Source organism: Pipistrellus hanaki (genome assembly GCF_964339955.1).
Source record: "Pipistrellus hanaki genome assembly, chromosome: 13".
Lineage (NCBI taxonomy): Eukaryota > Metazoa > Chordata > Mammalia > Chiroptera > Vespertilionidae > Pipistrellus > Pipistrellus hanaki.
In genome coordinates this window covers 8,039,838-8,066,723 of record NC_140515.1, presented here as the reverse complement: position 1 = coordinate 8,066,723, position 26,886 = coordinate 8,039,838, and the positions used below count along the sequence as shown (strand labels likewise).

General features: G+C 49.2%; 1 protein-coding gene across 6 annotated transcripts in view; it reads right to left on the bottom strand.

Moving 5' to 3' along the window:
• FOXP1 (forkhead box P1) overlaps positions 1 to 26,886 on the bottom strand; it is a 206,536-nt gene that overhangs the window by 83,260 nt on the left and 96,390 nt on the right. For 3 of the 6 annotated variants that reach the window (XM_084902065.1, XM_084902067.1, XM_084902070.1), the window contains exons 3-4: positions 1,807 to 1,944; positions 735 to 824 (exon numbers count right to left, since the gene is read on the bottom strand). In XM_084902065.1, coding sequence (XP_084758191.1) covers positions 735 to 824; positions 1,807 to 1,944 — 228 coding nt within the window. Of the gene's footprint in view, positions 1 to 734; positions 825 to 1,806; positions 1,945 to 10,434; positions 10,454 to 12,058; positions 12,193 to 26,886 lie in introns of those variants that run through there. The other 3 variants (XM_084902069.1, XM_084902068.1, XM_084902066.1) reach the window with 3 other exon arrangements.

Genomic DNA, 26,886 nt, shown 5'->3' with positions numbered 1-26,886 from the left:
GCTGTGCCCCTGCTGACTCGCTTTTAGCAATTCTGATATGTACAACTCGCATGAAAAGTTAAACTGAGATTGTGGGATGGGAAATGTGGCTCTAATTTTTTTTTTTTTAATAAATCCTCACCTGAGGATACTTTTTCCATTGACTTTTTTTTTTTTTTTTTTTTTTAAGAGAGAGTAGGGGGAAGGGGACATCCATGTGAGAAGACACATTGATTGGTTGCTTCCTGAATGTGCCCTACTGGGGATCAGACCTGAAACCCAGGTATGTGCCCTTGACCAGGAATCCATCCCGAGACCCTTCCTTGTGCAGGGCGACGCTCTAACCAGTGAGACCTACTGGCCAGGGCTTGCTGGAACTTTCTGTTTATCCAACCTCAGCACACACCCAAGCTCTCTGAGCTGGCTACAATAATCAAGTCTGTGTCCAAATCAAGTTTTCCTGAAAGCACTTCACTTCCCCCAGGTACATCTTGCAAAGGGGCCTGAGGTTCTGCCCAGGACCCCCGCCCAGTGCTCCCAGGAGGTGCACCTGCAGAGGGTTATAAAATGTGTCAGCAAACACATGGGACCCAGAAAAACCGGAGCAAAAACAGGACAATAACTCTCGGTCTGGAAGCTGAGAACGATAGAGTCAGCTCAGTTGTGCAATCATTTAAAAGATGAACGACAGTTTAATAGCCACTAGATCGTCCTGTGGGACCTGTGGTTTGAAAGTAAAATAGCATTGTCGGTACCTCTTTAGGCTGTTTTCCAGCATGTTGTTGTTGTAAAAGTTGAAGCTGCAACTGCTCCTGTTGTTTTTTATAAAACTCTTGAAGCTGCTGCTACAAAGAAAAGAGAGGACGGTAAGTCAGGGGCAGCGCCCGCCACTGTCACTCTCGGTGCAAACTGAGATTTGAGAAATAGGATCCTTTTATCTGTAGTGGCCTGACCTTTAGTTTGAAACTCCACAATAAATTTCAGTACGCACTGACTATTCTTGGCATTATTGTTTGAAAAGTAATCCCGCAAGTGAACTGATGAAAAACATACCATTTTCCACACAAACTCATTAAAATAAGGCAAGGGATGACCTTTGATTGTACAACAAAGGCAAACGCCCTTGCTGAGAGTCTGGTGAATCTCTCCTGCAAACAGGCGGCTTTCTCAGTGACAGGGCCGGGAGAGGGGCTGGCTCCGGGCGCATGCGCCTCAGAGGGCAGCCAGGCTCCCGGCGGCCCGCCTGTGGCCCGCACCTGCCCGCAGCGGGGCCATGCAGGGCTCCGTCTCACCCTTTGCGTTCAGGGGTCCATGAAGTCTGAAGATTAGGTCTTCATGGTACAGTGGCAGCCAGAAATTCATTTCAGCATCAGCAAAGGTGAAAGAAATAAAGTCAACTATGTACCTTACAATTAGCCAAGCCCAAAATGGTCTTTGTGTTTGAAAGAAAAACTCTGTAAGCTTCCGAGTTGAAATGGGACTGCGAGAGCTGTCCCATCCGCTGCTCCCAACGGCTCCGCTCTGCTTTGATTCACACATTTAGAAGCCTCTGACTTACCAAATAAAAGAATGCAAAGCCACATAAGCCTAAAAGATCTTATTTCCACCAAGCCCAATTACAGCCCTAATCTCAGTCCAGAGGGTGCTCTCCAGACCAAAACCTAGTGCTGTGCAGGCTCTCTTTCAGGGACGCAGCCCATTGGTTCTTCAGGGCCCAGCGGCCTGCCTCCCCTCTGGCTCCGCCTGTGCCTCCAGGAGGGGAGCCTCCGCTCAGGTGAGGCCGGCCTGGAGCTGACCAGGGGGCAGGGGGAGCGGGAAGATGGTTACCTGCTGGAGCATGAGGGCCTGCTGCTGCTGCAGGAGCACCTGGAGCTGCTGAGGGCTCAGCACTTGCTGCTGCAGGATCTGCTGCATCTGCTGGGGGGTGATCACTTGAGGTGTCATCATAGCCACTGACACGGGCACCTGGAAGGTTAACACAGCGTGAGCAGGAGCCAGGGAACGCACAGCACTCAGCCCTTCCAGGCTCAGCAGCTGCAGGCCGCTGGCTTCAAGAACTGACCGATTTCCCATGCAGGGTGCTGATCCAGAGGGGATGCAGCAACAGATCCTATTGAATCTGTTAGGAAGTTTAGTTTAAGTAAAATAATAATAACAACAACAACAACAGAAACCCCTGCAGCACTGACAGCTGTTCCAGGCAGCCTCTCAAGCAGACAAGGACTCAGGCAGATCTGGAGGTAGGTTAGAGGGATCTCAATTTCTTGTTAAGAATGAATTTTCCATCACAATAAAGTTATCACAAACAAATTTTGTTTTAGAAGGCAAGTGGGAACCAGTGCCTCCACAGCTGGAGCTCACAGGACCCACTTCCTCTGTGGACCGCAATTTTAAGGATGATCAGATCAAGGGATGCTTAGCCTCCTGCACGGCTGAGCCCTCGGAGGGCGCGCCTCCTGCACTCCAGCACAGACCTTCCTAGGAGCCTTTCCCCTTCCTCATTCAACCGCACACAGATGTCTCAATTCCTCCACTCTCTGTGTGATACCAGGCGAGCTGCTTCCCATGACATTTCAGTGACAAACAGCGCCGGTGATGAACTTGATAGCATTTCATATTTGCAACTGTTAACACGCTTCTGCACGGGCATCTCTGCAAGGAACCTGCACACAGTATCTGAAAGGATGATGTCTTGTTCAGATAAAACACTGACATTAAAATGACAGGCTGTCTTGGCCAAGGTTACACAAATTGTATTCAGGCGGATACCTAATGACAATGCTGTGAATTCTGCAAGCTTTCGAGAATGTAATTTAGCTATTCAAAATAATCGCTGCACTTGTGTCTCATTTGCAGACTACATGAGAACCATTTTGTCAGACCCCGTAATACAAGACTGTTTCATGAAAAATCACCCCAAATAAAAAAGATAAGGAAAGAGAAAAAAACACACAAAATAACAAAAAAGAAAAGACAAAACCTGTATGTCTTCTAATAGTAATATTTAAGCATCGTACTTTTCTTTAGTTTTTAATCAAACATGTGACAGCAAGAAGCAGTAAAGGATATACTTTGTTAAAAAGGATCTGCTGTCATCTCATGTATTACAATAAAAGGTAATAACATGTTTTGCACTTTGCCTGTGTGCCATTTAAAAAAAAAATCTGGCAGACAATAGCTGATCAGAAGATAAAAGAGTTTTAAAAATCTTGCAGGGCAGCAGTAAGCAAAAGCGAGAAATGCAGTATTAATTTTATGTAACATAATGTCTTAATATGCAGTTTATCTTGACTTTTTCACTTGATTTGTCCTGTCATTTGCATAGCGAGCTCTCATTCCTAATTTCACAGTCATTATGCACTGATGTCCCGATTTCTCAGCATCACTAATTTTGATGAACTAAAAATGGTTCCTGAAGGTCAGATCCATGTACAGCAAACACCCTTCACTGCTGTCTCCAGCATGTTTCTCTGTGAGGATATTTATGTGAAAGTTTCTCATTGTTTGGAAAACACTACCCAGAACATTTGAAAATTCTCACTAACCCAACTCATGAAGGTCATCACAGAGTCTTCCTATCGCACGGCCTTTCAAATGTAGATGTAGATACATTGTAATTTAAAACAGATGGGAATGTCTGAATATTCTTACATGCAGAAAGGGACAGATGTATATGAGTGGATAAATTATCCTTTTAAAAAGACACTTGGAAGCACAAAATACCACAGTGGTTCTCAGTGGACTTCCATTCACTCTAGGGAAAACACCAACAAGAATCCATCAACACACCTAACCATCCAGGCACTAATCCCAGTTACTCTGTCTTCATATAGAAAAAGCATTTTGAAATTTTCAATGTATTTGGATGCCAATCACTATCTTGAGCTGTAAAGCTAACATCACAATAGAAGTTTACTTTTCCTTGAGAGTTGCATCATCACACAGGGACGCTTGATTAAGCAAACAAAAGAACCAAGTTTAAGGTTTCTTTTTTCCTCTGTGTTTCTTGGATGATGTACAATATAAATATCCTTGAGCCAAATTTCTGATGGTGATGAACAGGAAAATGGACAGGAATAGGGTGGTGTAAGATCTGAACTGGTGATGAACACGAAATTAACAGTGTTACAACAGAAATCATCATAGCAACAGCACCTTGGTCAGAATTTTTAGAATAACTAAGGAAAGCCTCTGCCAGAATGGCTACGAGGGGGCTAATCTAAATGTCCTCTATCATGATTGAGCTGGCAGTCACAGGGATGTATAAAATTACCAAAAAATCTTCCAATGTGCAGGTAAAATGAGTGTATTTTATAGTATGTAAACGATACTTCAATAAAATCAATTTATAAAGTTAAAAGAGAGCTGACATATATGAAGATAATTTTAAAACCCTTAACTCTTCCCACAGTTATTTATTCCATTTTTGTATTTGTGTTACAGAACAAAAAAGGGAACTTGGGTCCCTCCTTTTCCCTTTGGACACTGGATGGAGGTGCTGATGAGTCTTAAAATGCCGAAAGCAGCAGGGCAGCCGAAGGAAAGAGGGAAGAAGCCTGAGTGACCCTCCCCAGCCTGCGGACAGCTCTGAATCATCACAGTGCCTCTCAGAGCCCTATGGCCCTACCTCTGCTTTTATATCTGAAACCACAATAACACCAGCTAGCTCCGAGCCTCCAGAGTGGACTTGAACTTATTTATAAATGTGTTAAAACTGAGATTTCCTTTCCTCAAAGTTCCAACATGTCATGAAAATTGGTTATGGAAAGCTTTAGTAAACATACTCAAATGGACAGAAAACATTATAGGGTAGAAAAGCAGGGTAGGGTAGAGAAGGGGGGGGGGGCGCGAGGCACAGTTTAAGGCTTTAAATAGTTAAAAATTATAGCCTAGATATCCACTCCCTTAACTCCCAACGTTCCAGTTTTTCCTGTGGCCGGTCCCTACCAATACTAGGAATCAAAGGGCATGCAGCACCGCGAGAGGCTATTAGAGCCCACACTTTATTGCCCATTACTACTGAGGTCATTAGCAGCAAGAGGGATTGTACCGTCTTAACCTATTGATCACTGTAACTACTATCATTTAATCCTGTGTTGAATGTCTGGAAAGCGGCTAAAGGCACACAAGAGAGAGTGCTTTAGCATTGAGAAATATGGTCAAAGCTCAGAAATTACACTTTGATTCATAAAACCTAGCTAGTGGTTTAAATCAATAGTATTTAAAACAGTCATGTGAGTTTTTAACTACAGAGTTCTAATATTTATGGGTCCCTCTTTGAGAGTATTCAGTCAAAACTAAAACTTTTGGCCCCTAATTCTATGCCATCTCCCTTATCCTCCTTGAGAAAAACACACAGTAATTTCTGATGTTTTTTTGTGTGCTACAAGGCTCATGCCTTCACTGGGAGCTCAACCTATTTCTTGATTTCTTTCTCAAATGACAATTTAAATATAATGAAAAAAAGATTATGTCTGCGATACTGTAACTACCTTAACTGTTTTGAGTATCTAGAAATGAGTATGTTTTCTGAGTTAACAATGAATCATAGAAGGAAATTGATGAAGAACTAGAATGATTCTGTCTAGCTGCCTTCAGGGATCAGAAATGCAAATTAAACTTGTGGCAGACATTTAAAGAATGCTAGCATACAAAACCGAATCAATCTCTCTCTCTCTCTCTCTCTCTCTCTCTCTCTCTCTCTCTCTCACACACACACACACACACACACACACACACACACACACACACTGTGATGATACACTGTTGACTGATACCAACTGGGAGTGGCCGACCCCAGGTGTGCATAAACCTGCCCGAGTGGCAGAAACACAGCTGAGCTTGGGCCATGGGATGCTGCTAGTATGGGCATGTTGCCACCTGAATGCCAGCAAGTGGCAAAACGTTGTCAGCACAAACAAGTGCTGCTGAACGCCCCTCCACGCTGTGTAAGGCTGCCTGGCGCAGACTGCTCTCCTCCAGAATGCCTGTGTATCACCTGAGTGCTGGAAGGCTGCTAAAATGACTGGCATCATTATTTTCTTTCACTCCTAAGGGGCATGGCATGTGATGGGAAGGAGAAAAAAATCTTAAAAGCTAACAAATAAAAACACCCATAGAAACAATACTTATTTTTAATCTTGGAGACAATTGGAGGAATTGGGTGGGAGGGGAGAAGACACAACATAAATACTGAAAATCACACTTAATCATTTTTTTGCTTTCTCTTTAGTTTACACTCATTTATCTACAAGGAAATACTGCCCAGTATACACACATAAATTGGTTTGTCAACTTCTTCTCATAATTGAAATAATAAAAATGAGAAGATAAAACATTTTAAGTACAGTTATTTCAATTATCTGGATTAGTAATTTAGAAACTATTTTTAATCTCTGGCCTTTTACCACATATATGTCCCAGGAAACTGGAGTGCCATAGAGACCTCAAGTTGAGTTTGGATGTTAACTGACCAGGTTAGGCACTGGTTCATCAATAACCAGAGCAAATCAAATTAAATTAGAAGGCTCCAGAATATCAAAACAAAACCAAAGAAAATGGCTCTGCTACACACACACACACACACACACACACACACACGGAAAAAGAACTATGCCACATCTTATAAAGCCATACAGAATAGAAGAGGCCTGTGTAGAAGAAACACCATCACTGCCCTGAGAAAGACAACAGTTTTCATAATTAATAAGCCATGACAACAACTGGCATGTTGTCAAACAGAAAAGTTAGGAAGCTTCTATCCATTCCTCATGGTATCTGGAAAGCACACACACACGGAGATACCATGCTAGGTACCTGTATCATAGAGAAAAGAAAAAACATTTCTGACATAATATTTCAGTCTTAAAAAAATAAAAAAGCCTACTATTCATGTGGGAAGTATAATTCTGTTTCATTATAGAATTCTGCTTTTTGTGTAACTCCTTTAGACTCAGCTATTTTGCCACAATACTGTAGAAAGCATGAAGGCAGGTAATGGTTGTTATATTAATGCAAAATCGGCTAAGCAGTGAGTCATTAGCATAACTGTTCTCTCAGTAACAATACAACTACCTATTAAAATTTTAGAAAAAAGGCCTCTTTAAAATGCAATTAGCATTTCATTTTTTGCCACGTTGTTTATTGTAATCTATCAAGAAAGGCTATCTTTCATTCAGGAAAGGTTGGGTGGTTGACTCGCCTGCCAATCAGGAGTTCTTCAGGTTATCAACCCTAACAAGCAATCTCCAGCAAAGCTCTTCCAGCTCTGCTTTTGTCTTTAAATTTTAAAGAGGAGCAAAAATTCCTGTTTGTTTACACTGCTGTCCTCCAGCATCCCCTGCACACAAGGTTACTCAGTAAGTGCCAGCAGAATTGTCTTAGCTCCAATAAATATCAGCTGCATTTGCATAAAAATGTAAAGTTTACATAAATTAAATCACTTCTCCCATTAGCAATTGTTAAACATGAAAATAATCGTCCAATAAGCACAGATGTTTCCAACCTAATATTATTATTTAAATCAAGAAAAATGAAGACTTTTCCCCACCTCCTCTCTTCCTCCTGTAGGAGGGATGGGAAAAATTCAGTACCCGTGAATCAAAGCTGCCACGACATTTTATATTAGGAACAAAAATCATTTTTAAGTGCTGCAAAAAGGAAGGGAGAAATATTCCTAAGTAGCTCAGAACTACAGGAAGGTGCTCTCCAGATTGTGAGGACTGAAGAGCAGAGAACGAGGCCCTGGCTAAGTAAGTCTCAATCCGATCTGAGACACACAGGTGATCAGAGTGAAGCCTAGCTTGTAGATATGGCTGTAAATCAAAGGGTGCTATTAAGTGCAGAAAAATAAAATGTGTATTTTATTTTTGTCACTAAAAGATTTTTCTAAGACTGAGAATTAAGTGTATAGCTCTGCTTTTTACATGTTTTAACCAGCAGAGACAATATCAGAGGGAGCCTAACTGCAAACACCTATTTCCCCCACAGCACTGCGGCGGCAGGGGTACGAGCTGGACTGAAGCATGTAGGTAGGCCAAAATGAGATAATTCCAAAATTGAATAAGGCCTTTTTCTTTAGAATTACAACTTCAGTTTCTCAAATTGTGCAGTTTCTCACACATATTCCCAACACCTTCACCTTATACATCACAGTTAAGCTAAGGGGTGCAAATTAGATTCTAATGAGAAAACATCAGTTGCTTCTTTGACAATCTCACCATTCACCGATTTATTTCTAATGAAGACAAAGCCCAACCAAAGCTCCCAACGTGTTAAAGGTCAAAATATGTTCAAAAATACTTTGTAAATCCAGGCAAATGGGAAAGCTGTGCGGACACGTGTCATGAAGCAATGTGACAATTAGAGTAATTTCACAAAAAGCCATTTTCAGGACAAAGTGTGGAAATTAAGCTGCCACAACTGTAACAGGTTAGATGAAAAAAAAATCAAAATTTAATGTATTCTCCCCTGTGTCATCTTGTTTTGTCAAGACATCAAATAGAATTGGGAAGTACAAAATAACAAGCCCTTGAGAAATCAGAGAAGCCGACCTTTTTGATGTTGTTGATTTACCTTGTTCTGTTATTTGAACAATGATGTCTCAGATTTGAGGGCAAGATAAAACTTAAAAATTAAAACATGATACCAAGGTATTCTAAAGAAAGAGCACCAAACGTTTAGCCCGCCTCTTCATGCTTTTAACGGGATTTGAAAATGAGGCACGATGCGTGTGTTTGCTCTTCATTTTTCTCCTTCTAAATTAACGTCTCTTCAAACAACTGCCAGGGTGGAAGAGGAGTCAAAGAAGGTTATTCCCAGCATCCTGAAGTGGAGGCCCAGCCTACCTCTTTCCAAATAACTCTGCAGAGGACTGTTTAGCTAAGAGGTACCCGAGCTTTCTTTTTTGTTAAATAAAAGAAAATAAAGCTAAATTTTATGAGGAGGAAAAAAACGTACTGCACACTCTTAAATGAGGAAAACAAATGCCCAGAAATATCACACTGCTTCCAAGAAAAGGAACCTTTCGCACTAAACAAACACAAATTTAGCTTAAACAGTACCTAGGCATGCAGGTCCACATCAACCTCCCCCCTCCCCCGGAGGACACCGATCCTCAGAACAGAACTCCTAGACTCTAGCAAACATGTGCACAGACATACGAAATCCATGTGTCACAGACGAGCCCGGTTTTTACCCGAGAATGCGTGTGAACACAAGCGCAGCAGTTAAAAACATGTTTAAGGCACGAAAGGTAAATAACCCGGTATTTATTGCACCAGAATTTGTAAAACCTGGACTCGCTAGCAACCATTTAATGATTATAACGTCTTGTCATGGAATTCATATTCCAACATGTAACATGCACAGGCACTGTGTGTATTTATTTACCTGAGCCTTCTCTCCTCATCTGCTGCTGCATTATCCCTCGCTTACCTTCGTAAAGAGCCGCCTGAACTGGATTCTACCTGGCTATTATACTTGCCCAGTCACTAAGAACACAGTTTTACGTTTCTCTTTAACGATGCTCATCTACAGCTAAACCACATAATACAATTAATTTCTCCAACCTTCTTTTTGCCAATTCAAATTTTACATCAAGCTGAGAAGCTGGTTACAATGTTCTCTCTCGGTTGTTTCAGAAACACAGTTACCTCTAACACACTTCTGCCACATTAGCCCAGATAAATCTGGAACTTCACTGCTTTTAATTAATCTGGCTTTTAATTTTTCTGTATCTTGCAATGTGTGGAGGCTGGCTGGAAAGTTGTATAACTGGCCAGTGTCTTGAAAGAGTTTATCTTTCAAATGACAGCTTCTGACAATGCGCAAATACAAAGCAGCGATGGCAGGGTTTTGTTTTTAGAGGTACACTTAACTGAAAAGAAAAAAAAATTCAAGCCAGCCATTCCTATCAGAAGCTTTCTGATGATTTATGGTTTACCAACTGAGCAAGGTTACGCAACACTGCATGCCTTTAGATGCATTATTTCAGCTAGTTGAGATTTAATTAAGATCACAGCCTCTAAAATCCTGTCAAATGAAAATTCTGAGAAGACAATACACTATATACCCTCATGCAGAATATTTCCAGTCCATCTTCTGGAAAAATATGAGTTAATCTGCGTTTCTATGGCTGCAGACAAAAAAGTTCACCGATTTTGTTTTCTTTTGACACTTCAGTTGTTTTCTATTATATGTCATGAGATCATTCCCTTCCGAGGAGGGAAGAAAAAAATCGAGAGTGAAACACACTGCAGAAAATGCACTTGACATTATTATCCGACATGATCATAGCTGAGCTGTGATGTCATCACATTTTCAATAATCAGCCCATGCTTAGGAGTTTCACTTAATATGTTTATGTTAAAATACAACACAAACAGGAAGCCTGCCTTTCTTGAATTACTCTGAGTAAATAACGGACATACTATATTTCTCATTTCCTTTACTCACCAACTTTTCATCAGACCAGCAGCACATCTAGGTAGAAAAGCAAGTTCTTAGGGCAAATAAGAGAATATAAAGCCATTGCTTTCACTCTGTAAGTAGCCCTTAGTATAAAAAAAAGTCTTTAAAATAGTTTTCTCCTTATAGATTGGTAAAGAAAAAAAGCTATAATTGTGTGGCCCTTCACGCATTTTCATTTGCATCAGATTAATATTTGTTGCTTATCTCATGCCTTAGAGATGACAGGTGCTTGCAGTCTGGCTCTTGACAGGCCACTACACAAATAAGTGCCTTGCCTGAAAGGCTAATGCAGTACTAATGAACAATAAATCAACTTTGATTATCAAGTGTCAGCCGCTCCCTTCTCAGTTCAGCTCTATCACATCCCAGAGTCAGTCAGTCGGGTCTCTGGGTAGGCAGTCTGTATTTTGGTTTCATTTTTACACAATTTTCACTGAAATGTGTCAGGCAGCAACAAAGAATCCCATAAGACAGAAGCGGGCTCTTTCAGTGTATGCAAAGGGTACCCATTTGGAGAATCTGCTTCGGTCTTCATTTGGTTTACTTGGTGTGAGTCAACATTCAAGAAATATTCTTTTAAACAGCAGCAGCAGCAACACGCCGAATCCAAAACCAAAGTCTTAGAGTGATCGTGTTTGAGGCTTCGACAGTGACATCCTCGCTTGAACACTACCTTTGACTGCACAAAATACTGCTCTTGAAAATTTTATTACAAACCAAACAAAAAACGAACAAAAAAAGCAATATAGGGCTGCTCCTAAAATAAAAACTTCACTTGCTTTTTTAAAATGGCTTCTTTAACACCGACTTCCTAATGATAAAATAAATGTAACATTTTTTTCCTTAAGCAGATTAGTCACTGATAGTATGATTCACATTTCCTGTTATCAGGCTTAATTTCCCCCAGATATGTGTCACTTTCAGAATGTTGGAATCTATGGAAATCAGATGATTTACATTTTTAAATTGGCTCGATTAGAATATTAGGACCGTGAGGCCAGGACTACAGAATTGTTAATATTTTACTTATAGCCGGCAGGCCTGGAAGGGTTAATCCCAAAGAGGAAGAGCCCATATGTACTTTGCTGGAAACTTTACCACCCACTTCCTAAGCTCCTCTCCCCGCACCGCGCCGGGCGGGGCAGCCCCTTCCCGCGCCGCCGCCCGGGTTTGACAGCTGCGCCCGCCGCGGGACGGAGGCCCGGCCGCCGAGCCGCACTCCGCTCGGCCCGGCGCGCTCCGGGCTCCGGGGCCGCCCGCCCCCGGGCTCCCGCCTCCGCGGCCGGCCAGCCTGGGCGCGAGGAGCGGCCGCCCTCCGCCGGCCCGGGCCCGCTCCCACCCGCAGCGCGGCCGCCGGCCAGCCCGCAGGGGAAGCGCGAGGGGCCGGGCGCGGGACCGCGGGCACTTCCTCCAACTCGGCGGCGCCCGCTCCGGCGGGGCAGCGGGCGCCGAGGCCGTGCCGCTCCCGCCCTGCCCCGCACTCCCGCCAAGTTGGTGACCTCAAGTGTGGGCGCTGCTCCGGAGGCTCCACTCGGACGCCGGGGCGCAGCGCGGCGGCGCGGCGAGGCCCGGGGAGCGCCCGGGCGGCGGGCGCGGCGCGGGGACCCACCTGACACGGTCCATGTAGCCGCCGGGCGGGCGGCGGGCGGCGGGCGGCGGCGCGGGTCCGGCGGCCTCGGCGCGGCGCACTGCACGCGCGGCGCTCGGCTCGGGGCTGCCACCCGCGCCGCGCCGGCCCCCGCCCGCCGCTCCGCCAATCACAGCCCGCCTGCGCCGCGCCGCCCCCACAAAGCCCGCGCCCGGCCGGCCCCGCGCAGGTGAGCGCCCGCCGCCCGCCGCCCGCCGCCCGGCCCCGGCCCCGGCCCCGGCCCCGGCCCCGGCCCCGGCCCCCGCCGCCGGCCCCGGCCCCCGCCGCCGGCTCGGCCCCCGCACCGCTCCCGCCGCCGCCGCCGCCTGCGAGTTTGTGCGGCTGGAAGCCTTCCGGGGCCGGGACCCGGCGGGAACCCGGCGCGGGCGCACGCCGCCCCCCGAAGAAACTGCTTAGACGGGAGGGTGCGGGCTCGAGGGCCTTCGGAGAACTTTCGCTTCACGTGGACCGGCTCCCCGGCGGCCTCCTCCGTCGCCTCCGCCGCACGAGCGGCCGGGAAGCGCGGCCCCAGCCGCCTCCTTCGCTAAACCGAGTGACTTCCCTCCGCGGGGCCGCTGTGACCGAAGCCACGGACCGGTCCCAGAGAAATAATCCCTTAAATTCCTTTCCTGTTTACACAACAGCAACAGCAAAGCCACTCTGTACAAACACTGTAGCATGGCCTCCAGAAACAGCCGGCTTCAGTGCCATTTAAACCGCCGGACTTGGGCTTTTAGAGTCACAAGTACGCTGTTGGCTCGCTGTTAAGAGTAGGTGTCAGGCCACGTGGGTCCATCGCGGCTGCTCTAGAAATCACCCTCCATTTACACCTGTAACTGGGGAAACTCCTTGGCCTACACAAGCAAATCATTTTTATTATTTTTCTCAAAATACTCAAGGAAAAAGAACAGTGGCATCAATAATTGCTTATTTTCCTTCAATTAAGAAAGCCACAAACCCTAACCCAGAAATTCCAGGCTTAGTTGAAAGTATTTTTCCATCTTAGGTGTTAAAATTAAAATTACTACATCCAAAAAGTGTATTGATAAAATTTCCAATCAAGCCAATGCCTGAATTTCAATGAGGTGAGCAGGCAATCCCCCACTAATCTGGCTGCAAAAGAGACAAAAAAGCAGCCATTGACTGTCAGCTCATGATCAGATGTTAAATTAGTCCAGCACAACCACTCTCCACCCTAACGTGTTCCTGTGTCAGATAACAAATTTATTAATGGAATTTTTCAGGTCAGGAAAATTTAACCCCTCCCTCTCATGAATATTCAATAGAGAACCCAGGGTGGTCTTTTTGGGGGGTTTGGGGGTGGGGAACACCTTAAATCTGCCCAAATTTACTATGAATCTTAGAGTTCTGACTTTTAAAGAGACAAGGCACTCCACTGGGAGGGACCGGCAGACAGAAAGTAAAAATATGGGAAGTTCTCTTCAACCAATGCACAGCCAGAAAGTGGAAATGGTCATTTCAAAATACACACATGACTTTTCCAAGGGTATTATAATTATTTGAGATTTAATGTCTGAACAAAATCAGGGTGCATTTTAGATAAGCAATTCATTCTTTTAATAAACAAGTTTTTCATGAGGCATCCATAAAACTCATGCATGCTTTTACAAGTTGGACTAACTACCTTGTTTTCTGGTCGGTGTTTATTCAATAATAGCCTCCAGAAGCATCAATACCAACAATAAACAAATAAACAGCAAACAACAAACAGGAGCGACGCCTATGACCCAGCTGGGAGGCGAGTCTCCACAGAACACTGGCGTGACGCAATGTGGCAGTTACACAAGCACCAGGGCATGCTGCCGCTTTGAGCCCAGCACAGGGGACCACAGAGCGGGGAGCAGTGGGAGCAGGAGGCCTGGGAGGGCTGCTTGGGGGTGGTGCTTGGAGGACAGCTGGCTGGAGAAGGGAGGGGACAGTATGGTGAAGGAAGTGGTGTAGCAAGCTGACTGAGGCCACCTGGAGCCCTCCCTGTCCTCTCTCCAAACATGGCATAGTGACTCAGAGGCTACTTCCAGGCAAGGAAATGTCCCCTCAGTGATTAACCTGGAGAAGCTGCATCTGCCCAGGCCACTTTGGTGAATTCTGGGTTCCCCCCTTCTGTGTGGGTCCTCTTGCCCCTGGTGGGACTCACTGAGACTCAACTCTCCCACTGCTGCAGATCAACAGGAAGTGCTAAAGCTCAGTCACCTCTAAGACTTAGTTAATGCCACTCAGCACCATGAGGGCCTTTTGGAAAGGCTGGGTCAAAATGCCAAAAAATTAAGAAGGAATTTGACTTGGGGAGGGCTTTAGAATTGCTTTCAAACCTCGAATAGAAATTGCAATCCCATTTTGCAGAGGAGGAAACAGGTTCTGAAAGGCAAAGTGACTGTTTTCACACCCAGCACCACAGGCCCCAAGGGGGAGCAGATACTGAATAGTTACAGAAAAGAGAGGCATGATAACAAAGAGAGTAGAGGGGCTACGGTTTAACAGAGTGAAGGAAGTGCTAAGGACTGTACTTAAAAGTATTTTTTATGCCCACATCCTAAGCGAACACCCACAACAGATACAGCCCTTGTTCAAACACCACACATTAGCAAACCTATCAGTTGCTGAATGAGTCCACTGTGCAGCTGGCTGTATACTTAAGAACAGATTACTAGGATCCCACCCCAAACTCCAACCACCAAATAGCACACCTGGGACTAAAGCTGTGTGTTATGTTTGGTTCTTCGGAGCTTTGGCTTGGACCACAGACGAAGGTGAAAGGTTTTACTGCCCATCAGAGCGGAGAACGAGGGAAGAGTGAGGAGGCAGCGCCAGGCGGATTCCTGTGCGGGAGGCACACACAGCAGTGAGGAGCCCCACAGGCCTGGCCCAAGAGGCCGGCTCCGACCCAGCTGCTGCCTTGCCAGGAGCTACTTGGAAATAAGCGGAGAAAGACGCGGGAACGGCCGGGCTCACATACTTCCAGCAGCACGGAGAGCGGAGATCCGCACAGATAAGTCAGGTGCGCGTCCTCACAGGAGACACTGCGGTTTGGTTTCTGTTGCCAGAAAGTTGATCTGCCAGAGTCAGTGAAATATAAATGGATGAACTGCTGGATTGGAAAATCAACTGCACGGTGAGAGGCCACGACCTTAACTCAATTCTCCATCTTCTTCCAAACTATAATACACTTGTGTTAACACCGATTTCCTCTCCCTTCCCAATGAATACAGTGCAGTACCCACAGCATGGCTTAAACACACCTTAAAGAGATCCGACCAAGGACTTCTATTGTTAGAGAGAAAGCACTGAAACGGAATACCAAATGCAGGCCCCTCCCCCCCTCGCCAGGACTGCCACCCGCGGCTACTGGAGTTAAGGATGGGCAATAGCAATACCCATTTCCAAGATCTGGGCATGTGTCTGCAAGGAGCCACTGTTCCCTCTCGATTTTAAGAGGAACACAAGTCAGGACGTCCTTCATGCAGAGGGAGGGGAGTCAGTGGCCCCGCAGTGGTTGCGTGTATGTTTCCGTTGTCTGTGTTGGCCATGCAGATGTTGATTGGGCTGTTTTCCTTCTGTGCCTGTTTGGCCAAGGGGAAGGGTGAGCTCTCCCTCTTCTACATGAGTTTAAATTTCTTTTTATGACTTCCTCCCAATTTCCATTAGCACCCTCCCTTAATGCAGCGTTTCTAATGTCAGCTTCCTAGTTAATTTATATTTACAGTAGAGGCCCGGTGCACAAAATTCGTGCACTTGGGAGGGTGAGGGGGTCCCTCAGCCTGGCCTGCACCCTCTCGCAGTCCTGGAGCCCTGCTATCAATCACCCCACAGAGGGAGGCCCCACCCACCCACCACAGCACCATAGGTCAGTTGCCTGGGCCTCTCTCTGCAGGGTGATCATGGGGTGATGGCAAGGCCCCCAACCAATTGCATCACCCCCACCTTGGCTGGTTTGACACCAGTGTGTGTCACAGCATGGTCATCCGGATGGTCATTCTGCTACTCTGCCTTTCAGTCTATTTGCATATTACCCTTTTATAGATGGCATGACTTGTCAACTTTCAGGTGCCGTATGATATATGAAGAGGTATGTAAACTATGGAAAACATTTAACTCCCCAGCTCCAAACCTCTCACTCTAAATGGAAAGACATTCATAAAACACTAGGAAACAAGTGGAAAAGGAAACCGGCAACATTTTTTCCTCACTGCATCGGATCATCAGTAAGTACCAGATCCCTCTCCTAACACGGAAATCCCTGGCCTCCCCACCATGGGAAAGCAGCCTGCACTGCTCCAACAGGTTACGCCGACTGCAGTGAAGGGCGCGCAGTTCTCAGAGGTGCACGCCTGAGGGAGGGACATCTCCCGAGAGCTTTCTCCTCAGATGCCACGAAAGGAGAGCCACTGTCATCAGAGGCGAGTCCTGATGTGGGAATCGCTGAGGATCAGGTAAAGGCAGCCAGCCACCTTTGTTCGGGAAAGTCGCCTTCCCGGAGGCCTGTCCTGGCAGCAGGTGGCGGAGAGGCGCAGGGAGGCGTCCCCACTTGCCCTCCAAAGATGCTCCCAGGTCTGCCTCCGGGCAAGGCCACCCCCCTGTGACGTGGGCCGACACACCCTGCTGTCAGAGCCTTCCCTGCGCCTGCCCTCTGCTGGTGAGCCGGCCAGCATTCGGAGATGTCAACTCCCCCAGGTCTTCCCAACAGCTCCGAAAAGCTGGAGAGAGGAGGAGGAACGAGGGAACAAGCTGTGGACAGGAATACGCAGAGGAGGAGCCTCAGAGGCGGCGGCGCTGGGGCAGGTGGCATTCCCAGCTGCAAAGGCACCTGGTCCAGGAGCACCCTGCCCTGCTTCTCCGTCACTCCCTGCCCAGGGGAGCTTGTTGGCACCTTTTCCATAACACTCATTCTTGGCGGGGAAGGGCCACTGTTCCATTTCATGGTCCCTAAGGTCTCATGATGCTGGATCTTAACTGACTGCATTCACGAGATGCACGTCCGGAGGGGGGAGTGGAGAGCTGTCCCTCTTCGGCTGAGAGAAAGCAGGGGCCTGGCTGCTTGGGCAGTGGCTCACACCTCGGCTGCCCCAGCAGCAGAGCCAGGCCAGCCTGCAGGAGGCTCCGGCTTGGGGCCCGGGAAGCCGAGGCCTGCAGAGCCCTGCTGGCCATTTCAGACACGCATCTCCCAGACGGAACAGGAAGCTCAGCAATTGCAACCGCAGAAGCCGTTGGGAAGCAGCACTCTTGACAGGGCTGCAGACGCCGAGTGAGTCAGTGCTCACGAAGAGCAGCCGGGCCCGCCACAGCGACCCTCACCCGGGAGGCCATGCAGGGCGGAGGCATCCCCCCAAGATAACCTTCTGCGCTGGGCGGCGGCAGACACCTGGGGCCCCCAGCCCTCCATCAGCTCTTCCCCGCACCGCCCCAGGCCCTCTCCCACACCCGCTGTAAGGGCAGCCAAGCTTTGCTTCTGCAGAGAAGCTACAGGCCAGTTCGTGGGGGGCGCTGTGGCCAGCACTCAGGGACAGACTCCGAAGCCCGCACCGGACACACTGCACACCCTCCGTCTCTGCTTCCCACTCAGAAGGGCCCGCGTTTCCCAACAGCCCCAAAGCCGGCTCCCGCAGCCTGCCGCAGAGGCACCCCGAGCTCCCGCCCAGCGGCTCGGGGCTGACTGACCCTGAGAGGGGGCGGCAGGCCTGCCCGTGGCCCAGGGCTCCAGGTGACCTGGTCACGTAGCCACACTTCACCTAAACAGAGAGAACAGGAATGAAGTACTCTAGTTCTCAACGACGATGGCAGTAACAGTAACACCGTCACGGACGGCTTGTGACTGCGATTCACGTCACACCAGCAGAGCACCAGCCTCTGGCTACTTTCTGGCCCGCAGTTAAGGTCGGAGTCACACTCGCAGCCCGGCTGGGGTTCAGCTGGTTGGAGTGCCGTCCGGGGCACTGAAAGGTCCTGGGTTTGGTCAGGCGCACACAGGAGGCACCCAATGTTTGCCTCTCTCATGGGTGTGTCTGTCTCTCCCTCTCTCTCTCTCTCTCTCTCTCTCTCTCTCTCTCTCTCTCTTTCTCCCTCTCTCCCTCCCTCTCCCTCCCTCCCTTCCTTCCTCCCTCCCTTTCTTTTTTCTCTCTTTCTCTCTCATCTCCCCTCATCCCCCTCGAAAAATAAATAAAAACATATCCTCTAACGAGGATTAAAAAAACCTACCAGGAATATGGCTTAAAAAATAGAATTAGAATTTTAGAGCTCGAGGACCTTGGACACAATTCTCATTGTCAATGACAAACCAGGGAACAAAGAGGAAGGGAAGTGCCTTTGGGAAACAACTTAGAGGCCCTTATTCTGACCCTCCCCAGGTCACTGTGACACACCAACAGTCTGTGCGCAGGAGCAAGCCATGCCATGGACCCGGATCAGCGGCGGCTCTACACCCACCGGACCTCAAACCCCTGCGTGCTCTGGCCTTGTGACCGTGCCCTCTCCTCTGACCGCCATGGTCTTTTCTCCTCAGCCTGCTCCCACCAACATCATCTTCTGAGCTCTGGTCCTCCCTCCCGAGCCGCTCTCCTGCTCCTGAGGGTCTTCGGAAAGGAGTCAGGTCAGGAGCAGCTCTGTGCGTGAGGGGCCCTGGTGGGCTCTGACGGCGGGGCGGGGAGACGCCACCGGTGAGGCGTAGGTTGCATTCCAGGGAAAGTGGGAAGCAAGCTTGTATCTCAGAGACAGCAGAGGCCCAGTCAGTCTGGCCTTGAGAAGATGCGCACAGAAAGGTCCAGCTCACATGGCAACTAGTTACTTCCCGTCAATCTCAGCGCCGCTCACCCCTCACGAGGAACGGAGACTGGCCAACAGGAGGCCTCACTTGTGAAACCAGCAGCCTTGTCCGGATCTCTCGCTACTGCTGTCTCTGGAGGAAAGCCTTTGGTGGAGCCGTTACCATGGCATCTGGGGGTTCTGCACGCATCACATTTTAGCACATGGTGTAACAACCATGACCTGATTTTAAGATTCCTTTTAGAGTTTCCCCAACAGTCGCAGGAACCACGGTAAGGCATGGGGCTCTGTGTGCCGGGAACCAGCAGGCATCTGATCGTTGGCTGCATTAAAGGGAAGAGGACCCGGGGCGCGGGGAGCACAGAGGAGGGGTTCCGTGCCACAGGCCCATCGGAGGCTGAGCATGGAGCTGGGAACCAGGAGGTCACGGTTCAATTCCTGGTCAGGGCACGTGCCTGGGTTGTGGGCTTGATCGCCAGTGTGGGTCGTGCAGGAGGCAGCCGATTGATGATTCTCTCTCATTGATGTTTCTATCTCGCTCTTCCTATCCCTTCCTCTCTGAAATCAATGAAAACACGTCCGTTTGTTTTTGTTTGTTTTTCAGAGGGTCTCCCTTCTCGGCCTAAGGGGGTAAGACAAGGATTCCGGAGGACATTTAAGGAGAGCGCGTGGCCTGGTGCGCGGCAGGGCGGTGGGAACAGCATGCGAACATCCACGGAGTTCGCCTGAGCCCTGACACTGGGGCTGCGCCTCACCCAGGCGAGGCATCTCCCTCCCTTTGAGATGAAAGTCTTCCTGCTGTTCCTCCATTTTCTCTCTCAAAAGTGCGCTCCTCCCTTCCTGTCCCCTCTGCCTGCTCCCTCGGTCCCCGACCCACGCGCTGACCAGCTCCCGCCGCTCACGGCCCGGAGCTGAGGTTGTGTATTTCTATGCTCTCACGCCAGCGGCCTCCGGGCAGGGATGCGGGTGTGATGCACCTCACAGTTTTGGGGGGTAAGTGCCCACAACCACCAGCAGAATGCTGAGGAGCAGGGCCCAGGGGCCAGGTATTTTGGTCAGCAGGGGTGTGAGAATGGACATGGTCATAATTAGAAAGGACAGAAGGGGAAGAGGACCCCCTCCACACATGGCAGCTCACCAGTGCGCACCGAGGACTCATGTCCCCGCAGAGAGGACCCGTACGGACAGACGGACGGCTGTCCTGGGCGCCTCCTGGCTGCCCGCAGCGCGGGGTGCCCGCAGCTCTTGCGAAGTTTTGCTCGTGGTTCCTTTTGTACTAAGTGGGGCCGCAAGGATGATTGAAGTCCTGAGATTCTATGAAACTCAGTGGCACAGAAGAGGAGAGAACAGCCACAGGAAGTTTAAACAAAAAGTGCTCCTCTATCAGGCCAATCCTCCTCCAGAGACACACACAGGCACATGCGAGCAGGGAAGCGCCGCTCCCTAGCCGCGGCCTGGCCACCGGGGCACCGAACGTGGGTGCAGCGTCCCTGCCTGGCATCCCTACCTCCTGCGCCAGCCGCGCCCCCTCCAGCATCTCTCCCAACAGGACTCAGCCCCTCCCGCCAGAGAGAGGGGGTGGGAGAGATCAAGCAGGAACTCGAATGCATGGATGCCAGGGTCTGCGCTGCCCTTCGCTCCCCGGGGCCTCCGGTCCAGGGCGGCCGGAAAGCGAAAGGAGGGAGCCGGAAGGCGGGGGCCGCAGGCTCCTTGCAGTGGCGGCAGCCAGGTGACAGGTGACCCCCCCCCCTTCTCCAGAAGCGGGGCGCAAGCTGGCGTGGCCTGCAGGCCCCTGTCACCTGGACTCCGGGACTGCAGACTTAGGAACCCAGATCCACCGGAGCCCGAAGCCACTCGGCCTGAGCACAGTGACTGCCCCTTCCGCCCGCGCACTCGGTCTTGGCGAACAGCCAGCATCTGCGGGGTGACCTGGGCACAGGCCTTCCGCCCCGGGCGGCCAGTCCGCTCACTGCCGCTCGGAAATGGGCCCGGCCACGCGGGTGTCACGGTCCAGTCCAGAGGAGGCCTCTCTTCTGTCATGCAGCGGAGCGTCCGCTGCCCCAGGCCCCAGCAGGTCACACGGGAGCTGGTCAGCTGGCTCTGGGCCTCGCTCTCATCCTCACTTCGCACCTTTCTCGCTGGGACCCAGAATGTAGCTGCGGGGCTTTCTGAAAGATCGCACGCAGGCACACATGCGGCTCCCCATCCCAGGAGACCAACTCTCCCTCCTCCTCCACGCACACCTCGTCCCCGCTTCCCCCTCCGCCTCCTCCTGGACACTGCAGGCTGAAGGCACCGCACCGGCTGTGCCTGAACGCCCGCGGTGCTTCAGAAGCCCCTCTGCGGTGCGCACCCACACCCCGCGCAGGCCCCACTGCAGGTCTCCTGGGGGGGGGGGGGTTACGTTACTCAGAATTAGGGTCCCTCCCTGAACCAGCAGCTGAGAACAGTGCTGAGGAAGGGTAAAGGTCATGCGAGAGACACCCTGGTGACTCCTGGCAGAGCGGATGGCTGCCTTGCGCCTTTCCCTGGCCCCTCGCTGTGCGGGACCCGCCTCCCAGCCTCCCCTCCCACCGGCGCTCTTCTCTGCAGACATAGACGTGGCTCAAGAATTTCCAAATTAAAACCTGGCAATGGTTTCTATATTCTTGTTTCCTAAACCTATAAATCAAAACTGTCTAAACAGGTCATAAATGTTCCTGGGCAATATAATGGGAAAATTTCTGATTTATGGTGCTGGTAGAATAATTTTAAATAATTACATAAGAGTTTAGAAAAATGCAATTAACACCTTTACAAGTTTTTTTGAAGTGAAAGTGAATCTCTGGAGATGATTGTTCCCAAACACACAGGAAGACAGTTAGAAAATACAAATAAAGCTCAGATGCCACTGTGCGAGCGGCCCTGGGGAGAGCAGGAAGAAGCCCGGCGCACCTACCCCCACGCCCGTCGCGGGGAACCGCACCACAGCGCAGGTCCTTACAGAGCGTCAACATTACCCCGTGAACATCGGCTCCCAGCAGCCCCGGGATGCCTCTGCCTGCCGCCCCCCCCCCCCCAGCCCCACTGCTCCCCCACCCACTGCGCTGGGGACACTTACACCCTCCTGCCGCTCTTGCAGACCTGGCCACTGCTCTGCCCTTCCTCCCGCTCTTCATCTGCGATCATCTCCTCCTCCAGGCCCGCCCTCCTCAGACGGAGTCACTGCCCACCGCGCTCTCCAGCCCGCACTGCCCGGGCACCAGAGGACGGCTCCGCTCTGGTTCCCTCCGCAGGCCTGCCGGGCAGCAGTGGTTAGGGTTTTACTGACCGACGCCTTTCGCAGCTCACTGAGGCTCACAGGCTCACAGCCCTCCTCTGTCCCGCACTCAGTATTCTTTCTGTGGCATCTTCCCACTCCCCTCCCAGCCTGGACCTCCACTGCCAACTCCGGAACTAAGGTTTCCTCACCTAACAAGGCCATCGCAGACCAATCTGAGGTTTAAATTAAGCACATGTTGCTTAATGCTACCTGTTACTCATTCTTTTTCTAGATTTATCTTTGATTAGTACACTAAGCAATACTGCAGAACTTGACTTTCCACAGGATTTTGTCAGACCCAAGGGGAATTTAAAAGGGCTACCACACTGCTCACTTCATACACAGCAAGGGCCCAGGCCAGCCCCCTCCCTCCGCCACACTCAGTGACACCCAGCGACGCTCCCAGCCACCACCTGGCCGTGAGAAGGAAGGAAAACACTTAGAATCACAGAAACTTTGATCTGGAATAAATTTAGAGATCATTTAATCCCACCCCCTCATTTTCCAGATAAGAAAACTCATACCCAGGAAGAAAAAGTGACAAGCCAAAGGTCATGCGTCTTAGCAGTTCCTGGCAGAACCAGCACCAGACCCAGAACTGCTGCCTCCTCATTAGTTCTTTCCATCGCCTCACGCCAGCTGGCGGCGGCGGAGTGAGGAACCCAGCACCGGCCATCAGGCCCAGCACAGCCTTCCCTTTGGGCGAGGAGTATGTCGCAGATAACAGTCTTTCTGTACTTGTTTAAACTACAAATTATGAATGAAAACACACCAATTCTTAACTTACCAAAGGCACAGTTCACCAAGAATTGTCACCTTGCACCGTCACTCTTCTAAAACCCAAGTTTTAGGCCATTGATCAGAGCTAAGCCCTCCCACAGGGTACACACTTGGCACATGTGGCTATTTAAGTTTAAATTAATTACAATAAAATAAGATAAAATAAGATACAATAAAATAAGATAAAATTAATTACAATAAAATAAGATTAAAAAAAAATCAGGCAGCAAACAGAACATCTGCTCGGCTGAAGCTCGATGGGACAGTGCGGACAGGGCAGCACGCCAGCCTATGTAGTGAGCACAGGAGGAAACCATCACGAAGGTGAGTTATGATTCTGAATGAAGACCTTTTCCATCAACAAGGGACTTGCAGAAATATTCTAGGCCAACTGTGTTTGGCCTCTGATGAGGAAACTTAGTCCCAGGAAATGTACTTATACTCCTCTCCCAAGCTGTACGAGCACTTAGTCACAGCGCTGGGACTGAATGTCAGGTTGCACCAACTCATGGAGGTGTTTGTCCCACCAAACTCTTTGACTGGCTAAACACTAACAACGTAGTACACCTGACCCTCTGTGAGACAGCTAAAAGGGAAACTGAGGCCCAACAACTTACCCATATCTAGTCGGGATCTATGTGATCGGACCAGATCCAACTCTGTCTGGAGGGGACAAATGGCTCAGTCCAAGCCGACAGCAGACGCCCACCCTCCCCACAGTGCCTGGTGAGGCACAGACGCCATCGCAGAGACCTGCTGGATAAGGAGGCTCCGTCCTCAGGGCTCTTCAGCTATAAACAGGTGACTGTGAGCGCAGGAGCCATCTTGCTTCAGCAGAGGGAGACCCGGACAAAGAGTGAAGCCAACACAGAGAAAAGCAGAACCAAAGGAAGCCGGGCCAAGCCTGGTCCCAGCTGTGTCTGAGGCAGGCTACCCTGAACCCTGGGGTTCTGGGGGACAAAGCCTTTCCCCATCACTAACCAGTCCAGGTTAGGTTTTCCCCACATTTGCATGTGGAAAGGTTCTGACTAATTCAGGTACTTCTTTCCACAAGGACAGTGGGAAGCAGTTATATGCACACTTCCAACCCACCTTGAAAATCCCAGCGAGAGGGAAACGCCAACAGCCAAGCACGTGATGGCAGGGACAGATGTTGGTTCATGGACCGCCAATCTGAGAGGGATTCCCCAAGCCAACCCCAGTCACACGCACACTGTCCCGGCCACGCACCAGTCACTGGGTCTCAATAAAAAATAGGCATTTTTCTTTTGACTGCCCAGATTTACAAGTTTCTTATCATGGTAGGCCTGCAACTTCTGTACTTGTTGCAATCAGAGTGCTTTTTATTTAAACTACAAATTATGAATAAAAAATACAGTTATTAACTTACATCACTTTAAAACTCAGTGCAGTGTCTTCCATTCGCAAGCCCTAGGGATTTAAGAAGTTTCAGCATCTGAGAAAATACAGAGAAATCGGCCCAGACCTCGGGTCTAAAGCCGATGAAGATTTCTTGGTCCAGGGTTTCCACTCACACTGGCTCACTTGCCTTCCCCACAGTCCTGCACCGGCCCCTCACTCCTGGGGGTGCTTCTCCCTTTTGTCTGAATTTGACATTCAAGTTTCACTTTTACCCTAGGTCCTACTTGCCAAAATTCATCCATCATACTTTCATGAAGTCTGACCCTCAATAACTCACACTACCTGGCAGCGACTATCTCATTGGCCCCTGCTCCCGGACGCCGCTGTCCCCGGGGCCCATCTCATTTACCACGTTGGCCGGGCTCCGTTAACAGAAACTAATCACTGCTTCAATGCATAGATCTGGGTATGAAATAGCAGTTCTCCGTTAGTGCTTTGTGTATTTATTTCATGCAATGATCTTGTAAAAATGCACTCATTTCTATACTGCTGTGCTTTCTATTCAGCTTATCAACAGCCTGAAACTACATTTTTTCTTCCATTTACTCTCCCATTATTATGAAATTCTAGCCAAAGATTAGGGAGTTCCTATGGTTTAAGATTTTTACTAATAATGGATATCAACTTGGTGGGCTTAAAAGTTATTTTTAATTTTAATATTTTTTAAATTGATTTGAGAGAGAGAGAGAGAGAGAGAGAGAGAAACATTGATTTATGGTTCCACTTATTGATGCATTTATTGGTTGATTCTTTTAAGTGCCCTGACCAGAGGATCGAACCTGTAACCTTTATGTATCAGGATGATGCTCTAACCAACAGAGGTAACCAACAAGGGCCTTAACTCGCTGTTATAAAGCCATCATAAAAATTCTATCAAGTTCTCATAACATCATCAGCATCTCGTTACATATGTGCCATGTGCTGGTGTATCTGGCTGAATGTTTAGTGTTCCAGTCTTCATCTGGTTCTTTCCTGAGCTTGTGAGGTGGGTATAATTTATAGCATTTTACAGACATACAAACACAAGTGAAAAGCTTAAAGGCCACTGCGATGGGTCTCATTTCAGACATGGTTCATATATCTCTAAAGTCTGGACTAATTCTTTTGACTATATGGTCAACAACTCTAGAATCTGACCTAAACAGATCACACTGAGATCTCTCACACTAGTTTTGACACCAAGATGCAGAGTCTCCGGCTGGCAGTGGCCTCTTCCATCGTTGTCCTTGGGCCGGGGCCAAGGGGACTCTGCCCCTGACTGCGCAGCACTGGTTCCCCCGGACGGCAGGGAGCTCCTCCTGGGGCTCGGAGCCTGGCCTCAGAGAGGATCTCCGCCTCCTCCTTAGTCCCGGTGCAGGCGCCTGACTGTGCAGCTTACTGATGTCAGCGTGGCCCTGGCCGGCCGCTCAGGCCTGGGAGTGTGGCCTTTGCTAATCACATCTCTGGCTGGTGGTGGGATAAGGACTGCAAGGCAAGTCCAGCCTCCCCAAGCCAGCCAGGGACGGCAGGGGCGGCATTCCGCGTTCTGTCTGGCCAGGCACTTCCCAAGAATGCTCCTCTCTCCCAGACCACGAGCAACATCCAAGGTGACCTTGGGCTGTGAGCGGGTGGCTGGAGGGAAGCGGAGCCGGCTGCGTGAAGCTGGACGCTCTGACGGCTGCATTGCTGGCCCGCTCGTCCCGCTCTGGTCCGTGGCAGCTCTGCGGGAATTACGGGCTCCTCGGCCGCGCTGGGCTTAGGGTCTATCTACGCACAGCCACGGAGCATAAACATTCAGGAAAAATAATGACTTTGGAGCGGGGCATCCTACCCAACATCAGCTACATGTGTGATCACAGATGGAAACTAGCGCTTGTTTACCCTGAAGGGCCCATAAGGAAAATGCAGTCACCTTTACAGTAAAATGCCACTTACTGTTCAACCTGCAACAAACCGCGATGGAGGAGGCCGGAATACATTCCAACAAAGAGCTCCTAAGCCCCTGATTTCTCAGAGGCCCACTGAGCGAAGAGCAGCAGAAAGGGCTGCGGGGTGGGGGGTCTCCAGGTGAGCTCAGCAAAGTCAGAAACCTCACGTTGATTAACTGAACCCAAGAAACAGGGCAGGTTGTATCTGGCAAAGGGTTACACAATGTAGTAAAGTGAAGGTACGGGCCGGCCTCGCAGAGCTGTTCTGGCCATTTCCCGGATGCAACAAGTAAGGGCCCATGCGCCTCGTCAGCGTAACAAACGACAACAGAGCCATCCCCGGCGTCCCACTGCGAGGCCGGGGCAGCCAAAGCTGAGCAGGGTCTTTCTGAGACTTCTGTGGTTTAGCACTTTGTCAAAACAGGATACTATTTAAACTAAGGTATTACTGATTCAGGTCAGAAAAACCCTGCTTTGCTGTTCTTTTATAACCAAATTCGTGGGTGGGGAAACTTTGACCTTTCTTTTCTCTTTTTTTGATGGCCCCTTTTGCGGGTCTGAGAAGGCACTATATTTAGCAAGCTTTGAGAACGAGGTGTCTAAGCAAGATGACTGTCACTTTCTAT